We start from the raw sequence: 8,507 nt of genomic DNA, 5'->3' as shown, positions 1-8,507 counted from the left end.
GTGTGTGTGTGTGTGTGTAAGTGTGTGCGCGCGCACGCGTGTGCATGTGCGTAAGTCCTTAAGACACCGCCTCATTACAAGGCTATTAAGGACATTCCTATTCCAACAGCGAATATGAGGAGGAAGAACAGAGGAGAATGTGACTGACTTGACATCATGTAGTTGTCGAGATCTGGTGTGGGAATGCACAGGCCCAGTTGTGAGGTTTTATATTGAATATTTAAATACCTGTTGTTGGTTTGTGTCCTTTAAAGCACAGGTGTCAAATTCAAGGCCCGGGGGCCAGATCTGGCCCGCTACATCAATCTATGTGTCCCGCGAAAGAAAATCAAACGTGTCAACTTCCTTGATCCTTGCTAAAATCTGTACCAAAATTTCAAATCTTCAAATGTATTAAATAACAGTGATACTCTAGGCATGTTCTTGTTACCAAAAGTAGAGTAATTGAAACAATAGTTGAAGAAACCATTATTCTTGACTTCTTCATATGGTTTCACAGTCAGAACGGCCCTCCAAGGGAAACGGTAATTACAATATGGCCCGCGACAAAAAGGAGTTTGACACCTTTACTTTAAAATAATGCAGTTGGAGGAAATCCCAAATTGAGTAGCACATCTGGACAGTGTTACTATTGCAGTTTTCCTGCTAAGTACACAGTAATTTTCGTAGAGTACATTTTACTTGACTGAAAAAAATGAATGCTGGATATTTTCTTTTTTTTTCTTTTCAAGTAAACTTCGCTCAAAATATTTTTTTTTTGTGTAAAAATTAATGTTGGATATTTTACTCTCAAATTTTACTCTGTCTAGACTGGGACCAAATATAGTCTTTTTAGAATAAAATGTACTCCCAAAAATTTACCGCGTAGCATACCTGTGTAGCAAAGTATGATGTAAGATTAATTTCAGATAATTTACTGATGAAATCATGTCATTTCACACTGTCAGCAAGAAAACGCTAATACTCACCATGACAAATTTAGTTGAGGGAGCAAGGCAATACACACTGCATATTTAAGCGGGCAAGTTCATGTTTGTATAGCTGTGTGATTTACTGTTGAAAGATGTGTGTGTGTGTGTGTGTGTGTGTGTGTGTGTGTGTGTGTGTGTGTGTGTGTGTGTGCGTGCGTGTGTGTGTGTGTGTGTGTGTGCGCGTGCGTACCTGCAGGATGCAGCTGGTAATGTCGGAGGCTATCTTGGTGTGCGGCGTGTCCTCGGTGTTGTCACCTTGAGGCGTGAGGTTATGTTCCAGACACGACTCCCACAGCCCCACCAGGGCCGTGCTGTGCCTCTCGATGGAGCCGGTCTCTCTGATGGCGCTGGTGATACGCGTGATACAAATCTCTACCACTGCCTGGTCATTGTCGTTGGTCAAATAATCCTGTATCAGACACATGTATTTAAATTGACTCGTGAAGACAGAAATATTAATGACAGAAGAGGCTGATAAAGTCACGATGAGGAGAGCTTTGGATTTAAGATATCCAACATGTCACGTTACCATCAAATTACTTTTTTTTTTTTTTTGCCCCATCAATGGATTTTGAATTTCCCAGAAATGTTTGGTTATATTTCCAATTTTACAGCCATGTGCGAATTCAGTTTTAAAGTGTAGACTCCGTCGAAGTTTATGAATCCTAGCGGACTGTTAAATGTCCATTTAATATACAGAGCTACTTTTTGGCATGCCTACTAACCGGTGAGCAAGAGATGGACTTGATCTGGTCCAGAGCCTGTGACAAGCAGTCTTCGATCGCAGCATCCTCCAGAGAAAACAGATCTCCTGCTCTGGATAAATCCCTCTGGCCCAGCACCTGACTGAAGAGCTGGTGCATCCTGGTCCTTGTAGAGAATGACTGTATGACCAGTTGGTCAGCAAAGGTTTAAAAGCGCCTAATATGGAATGAGTATATCCCCAACATACTGTAATTGTTGAGAGATGATTCAAATCTGATGAAATTCCAATATGCAGCTTTTATTAACTCTTGGATTCAGGGGAGAATTCAAGCAGTTCCACAGCATGATCCCAAGAGAAAAGGCAATAAAGTACAGGTACCTTAAAAAAAAATAAAATAAAAAATCACAGTTGTTTTTTTGCCATTATTCAGGGTAGTGGAAACCTCGGGGATATTTCGTTGTTTCTATTCCAATTTTCATCCCTTGTGTCCAGGATCAGGTATGTTGGAAAAAGGATCAACTTGGCTTGATATTTTTCTGGGTCTGCATGCGGCCTGTTACCATGGAGACAAAGCATATTCCAGAGGATGTCGGCGTGTCACAACAGAGTCCTGATAGAGACAGGGAGGAAACAATCACTAGCTGCAAAATGCCGAGACGTCAAGTTTGTATGTTTTCTTGTGGGCAATCATTATCATAACATTTGCCAAAGTTGTCTTGTATCCTAAGGACCAAATATGGGGGGGAAACACTCCTTGGCTGTCACTTTCTCCAATCCTTCATCACTGATACGTCTACAGATACATTTCTCCAATATGCTACAAAGCCACAGATAGTCACTTAAGGCTTTGGCATTTTCATTTATGTCAGAACCACAAGACAACCCCCCCAGTTAGATCCGCATGTTGTCCTGCGGACCCTTGCTATGCACTAGGGTAAGAAAAAAAAAAACATTAAAAAAAAAAAAACACTCCACTCGAAAGCTATTCAACTTCCAAAATGCATTTCCACTGCGTTTAAAATGAAAAAAAAATATTGAGAAAAAAAATGTACATCCCCGAACCAACTATCGAGGCAATATGTGAGAACAAACAACATGCCAACGGCAACACAATCTCCTCAGCGTGTGTCCTAAACAGACTACATTTTGCAGAGTCTTCTAATGTCGAGACGGAATCGCGCTCTCACGCACTTGAAGTTTTTCTTAAAAGAAGCAACCCCAGTGTGCCTTTTATTTGTGATCATGAATGAGTTTGCTTTGAGCTCAACTCCTCAGCTATAAGCATATGTATCTGTGCCACAGCCAGCAATCTGCACTTGGTTCCCTTCCCTCTCCAGGCAAAACTATCTCTCATCTCGTCCAACTGATGAAAGACCAAAGAAAGGCACAAAGAAGAACACTTTGGATCGCTTTCTGCTGGAATTTGGCGATGGAACCCTGCCCGTGTTTCCTCGGTACCCACATCAGGAATCCTTGCTGGTCTGTCAGCTCAGTGAGACCAAAACAGTCATGAAAGCAGATGCGAGGGAGATCACTGGAAGATACATGGTTTATTGGCAGTGCAATATAGTACGCATGTATGGTGCGATGAGTTATGCGAAATAGTGAACATTATGTAACACAACCCTTAAAACCAGTTTCTGCATGAATGAATGTGTTCATAGTTTACTGGGTTTCCAAGTTCAAACGTAAACAAAGTAAGAAAACTGTATCAAGCCATCCATCCATCCATCCATCCATCCATCCATTTTCCGATCCGCTTTATCCTCACGAGGGTCGCGGGGCGTGCTGGAGCCTATCCTAGATTTCTTCGGGCAGTTGGCAGGGTTAACCCTGAACTGGTTGCCTGCCAATCGCAGGGCACACATAGAGACGACCAACCATTCACGCTCACAATCACTCCTAGGGACAACTTAGAGTGTTCAGAAAACCGCATTTCCTTGCAAAATCATTGCTTGTGTAATTATATTCTTAGTACGAGGAAATTAGAAAAAAATATCATCAAATGTATGTTATTGTTTCTAGAAAAAAAAAGTGTATCATATTTGTCCAGACAGTATTTTCTCAAACCATCCTTTTTTTTTTATCTCGCTTGTCTTCATTGTGGTCACGGCTACATTTTTATTTTTGTGATTCAAAATCAACTTAAGCGGAAGAATGTGCATTTTGAAACTATTTAAACTATCCTCCTGGAACTACTAATCGCCCGGCTCCAGCTGAGCGAGCGCAGGAATGCAACCTTTAAACACACAAAAATTCCAGTGGGACAATCACCTTTGGATACCTTAACAGTTCACAAATAACTTGATCATCTTTGTTGTTGTTTTTTTTTTACACTGGGTCATGTTTAAGCACTGGAGCTATGCAATCGACATCTTGCAGTCAAATGAATATTGTATTAAACTGACGAGCAATGAATGGGGCCTTAGGTGAGGCGGGGTGGAGGGTGAGTGTGATGGGTGGTGAATGCTGGGGGACCCTGTGAGAGTGAGGGGGGTATGCGAGGGCAATTCGACGTAAGGCTCTCTTGCTCTCTTTCTGTTCATGTGGCCCACTGGCTTTCCTACTGTCTTCACTCGGCACACTGCTCGAGGGAGAACACTGGCTCTTTTGTAGCGCCTAAAAGACAGAGCCCTCCCTCCTTCGCCACCCCGTGTCTGCACGTCTCACTGTTTCATTCAGCCCCGTCCAACTGTGAAATTTGCACCTGCATTGCCTGTGAGACGTCTCCCACACATACAAAAATACTTTAAGGATGACGTTAGGTGAACACATCATTATTATTTTGGACAATTTATATCGCATTTACAAAACAAAGATGACAGTGAACATCCGGTAGTATCCGTGGCACGTTCAATCTCTGGGTGGACATGATGGAATGTAAGAAGTGTACTTCACAACCTATTGCCTGAAACGGCTCACTTGCCAAGGTCAGAGAGGGGTTGTGTAGAGCTGCAACATGCAATTGTGTGTAACAGCTTAACATGATTTTTTTTTTCTTTTTACTGTAGATTAGAAATAGCTCAGAGTGCAGGCAGGGCACTTTTGTGCCACTGGAAACTACAAGCAAAATAAATGATCAACATTTCAATGAACATATTTTATGCATACCTCTCTGAAGCTATTCATAAAACATTTTGGAGGGGTGGGATCTAGGAAGAACCTGATTAACTAGCGGTACTCCAACCATGTTGAAACTTCTCTTCACATCAGTTTCTACACAGCTCATCCTTTTCTAGGTCTCAATTGCAGGGCACGTGTCAAGACAGACAACCATTGACACTCAAATTCATGACGTCACTGAGCAGGAACTGAACAAGTCGCCACAACATCTATGTATACATCTGGAACGAGTAAGATTCATTTTTCTCCGCTATAATCCCTTTATAAAAAAATTGCACATGAGATGGAAATGTTGGCAGCACGCTAGCCGATTGGCTGACAAGAGGTTGTGGGTTCAAATCCGGGCTCTGGCCTTCCTAGCCTTCCCCATGTCATTGTTGTTTCACACTGTACACGCTCAAGTATGGACACCTGAAGTCAAACATTATAGCGCGTGTTGTTGATTATTGGAAAGTTGGAGGCCAAAGAGAGAAACATGCATCCGCCCTTGGTTAATAAAAAAGTGAATCTGTTACAGAGCCGCTTCCTTTGCTGCTCATGCAATCTTCTCCATAAGCGTGCTTTTCTAATAGAATTCACCGTATGAAATAAGCTGTCCAATACAACACGGCAGTGGCATAAAGACAAAAGTCAGTTTGCCAAATTATATTTGCACACAAGTTTAGATATTCCTTTGTCTCATAGATGGGTGAATACGACATTAGTTTGCACTGTCTGTACGACAATCCTACAAATTCAAATTTCAAGCAATTTTAGTGAACTGCAGTCAAGTGGACCACACTTCAGGTTATTAGTACAGAATCACATGGCCATCTGAGCTGAGCAGCTCGCATATTTGGATTAGAACGGCTCTCAGTAGGTCACAATCACCCACCAGGACCAAACAATACCAGGATTCTGGATCAAGATTATCCTCCTTTATCAATTGTATCCTATTTTGATGTTATCTTTATCCACCTGCAAAAATTCTCTGATGACTCCGCAAAGGTGGGGTGTATTAAGTAACAACTGACGTAAATCGAGGCACATAAATACACGAACATGCATGTTTAGCACATTTGTAATCAAAACATACATAATTTGTCCATGCTGAACACGTGTTTCAAAATACACATTGTCAGGTGAATAATATGTGCAGGGCCTGGCGCTAAAACTGGGCTAATTTATGCAGTGGATTACAAGAATGGATATATGCAAAAAGTCACCAAAAGTCTGCCTTCAAGACCGCCCGATAGGAGTCTGGCTGTGTGTGACTTGGGACAAAAGGGAAAGTTCTCCATTATTTATGCGGCTGCGAATAGTTGTGAATTATACGCTTACAAGAGCGGCAGAAAATAGCCTCATTAAAACTAGACCGAGCATAAGGGAAATAAATTGGGGAATAGTTGTCTTTCCCTCCCTAGGACAAGAAAGACCTATTTTTATTCTAACAATTTGTACCCTTCTGGGATTTATCTTTGTGACCACATGCGCTCCAAGTGCACCCAACATTGATTGGATTATCACTGAACAAAAATAAAACAGTTGGCAAAGTTTCAAATTAAACTGAATCATGGCAGTTTATTTTTTTCTGACGGGCAAACCAAAAGCCTACAATTAGTACTCTAGGATCTTCATATGCCAATGCGAGTGCAGCGTAATCAGACAGATTGGATGTATCCTTGTCAATGAAAACTTGACATCATTGAAATACACTGATTGCTGACATATATGGGCCCAAGTGGCCACATTTGTCCAAACAACTCAAATAAACACATATGAAACACTTGATTTAAATCTAAACTACAGAGTAAGCATCGCCCATTTAATATCATCTAAATATGTTGCGTTTTGTGTGTTAATCATTAAATAATAAAAATAATTACAAAGAATGGCCAAAGAAGTACAGTAATGGCGTGGGGGTTACCGTTGTCTACATTAATGGGAGGAAGGCTCTGTCCGGGTCAAAAACTGTAAATGTCATGTAATGTTAAGTATGTATTTATGCATTATTGTTTACGTCTCTGCTGTCACTGCCTACGTTTGTCATTCGTAGAGTTACTTCATGCAATTTGGGCATCCGCAGGTTGTTCCATGAATGCAAACAAAGCCATGGTGGATGTAAATAGACAATTTAATAGAAAATTGGATTACAGTATAGGCATTAAATCAGAATTGGGCTCCTGAACTTGATAATAGAAAGAAATCTACCACTGGCATTAGTTGGGCCAATACTCCACTCAACTGAATATCAACATTTATGGATACGGCACTTGGATTGCCTCTTATTAGATTGTGCTGGTGTATCTAATAAAGTGATGATGTGTGCACATGAACAAGTGAATGAAACAACTAACATTAACTAGATGAGATAGAACGGGAACAAAACAAAGAAACTTTCAAAGTCAAGATGGGTGTACACTATGAATAAACGAATAGAATATTAACACAATACACCATTGGTTCTACAATCTCACAAGTCTTTGACCTTGAAAAGTGTCCCCCTCGATTCCTTTCTGGTTTCACACTGTCAGTCCTCATCATGAACGAGGGGGGGGCTGAAAAATGTGAGTAATGCGACTGAACTGGCCTCTAAACTCCAAACACATTCCATTGGATTTAGGCGCCGAGAGGGCGACGACTGGATGGAGGCAAAGCAGGTGGAGTACAACAGTATGCCGTCGTTTTAATAACAAGTTACTCTCATGGCCCCTTGACTATATACGAATGCTTACAATTGTATCCTACGTCGCTGTCCTTGCCCAACCGATACCTCTGCATGCAGCCAACTTTCCCGAAATCAAGGAACGACGGCGACGTTCACGCCAATTGCCACCGCGTCTCGAATGTCAGCAAGCTGAGCAACATGACAACCTGATTCGCCCTTTCCGAACCCCCACAGCGTCGTGCCGCTTACCTGCGGAAGAACACGCAGCCCGCGGAAGAATTAGCAGTTCATGTCAGCCCAGCGGCTCCCATGCAAGATATGCAACACATAACAAGACATGTTTTCATCCGGACGAGCCCTTCGTACAAGCTTCAAGTTCCCCCCACAGTCTGAAGCCCATTCCATCTCCACCGGCTATTATTGGAAAGCGCGCCATCGTGCGGTGAAAAAGGGTGCAGCCCGCAACAGGTGGACGGATGGTTGACAGGCTTGGATGCTGACTTCAAGGACGACTGAAAGTCACAGAAACAAACCAACTGGCAGAACAGTATATTTGTGGAAAACAAAAGACTATTAAAAGTAGAAGTGCTGATTCAGTTACTGTACTTGCAATGCATACAAAAAGTCTCCACACCCCTGTTCAAATGGCAGGTTTTTGTAATAGATTGATCAGTCGCAGGGCACATATAGAGACAAACAATCATTCACTCCCACATCTATACTGTCACCAAGTGAGAACCAATCCCACGCTGCCCGCACACATGTCAGGCAAGTGTACCACTACACCATCAGGGACTAGGCTTATTGCCATTAAGTTCATTTAATAACGTATGTTTCAATACATGAGCTCATTCGGAAAGTGGCTGGCTTCAACCAAAGGTGAGCTGACCTGAGTTGTTTGACTCGTCTGAGCGTAAATACCATCAAATAAAAGCTGGAATTCTGAGCTTTGTGTGACATTCATCTTGTGATCAGAAAACCATATGTCTTCAGGAAACAACAAAAACAAAAGAATTGATCTTGCCGTTCCAATACTTTTGGAGGGGATGTATGTATGACA

The 8,507-nt window shown here is 41.9% G+C and overlaps 1 protein-coding gene across 2 annotated transcripts in view; it reads right to left on the bottom strand.

The window, feature by feature from the left end:
* veph1 (ventricular zone expressed PH domain-containing 1) overlaps positions 1 to 8,025 on the bottom strand; it is a 47,466-nt gene extending 39,441 nt beyond the window's left edge. For both annotated transcript variants that reach the window (XM_019864884.1, XM_019864886.1), the window contains exons 1-3: positions 7,697 to 8,025; positions 1,697 to 2,287; positions 1,162 to 1,380 (exon numbers count right to left, since the gene is read on the bottom strand). In XM_019864884.1, coding sequence (XP_019720443.1) covers positions 1,162 to 1,380; positions 1,697 to 1,834 — 357 coding nt within the window. In that variant the 5' untranslated portion in view covers positions 1,835 to 2,287; positions 7,697 to 8,025. The remainder of the gene's footprint in view (positions 1 to 1,161; positions 1,381 to 1,696; positions 2,288 to 7,696) is intronic.
* Positions 8,026 to 8,507: the final 482 nt, after the last annotated feature.

Source organism: Hippocampus comes, unplaced genomic scaffold (genome assembly GCF_001891065.2).
Source record: "Hippocampus comes isolate QL1 unplaced genomic scaffold, H_comes_QL1_v1.1 scaffold276, whole genome shotgun sequence".
Classification (NCBI taxonomy): domain Eukaryota; kingdom Metazoa; phylum Chordata; class Actinopteri; order Syngnathiformes; family Syngnathidae; genus Hippocampus; species Hippocampus comes.
This window is presented reverse-complemented; position numbering and strand designations above follow the sequence as displayed.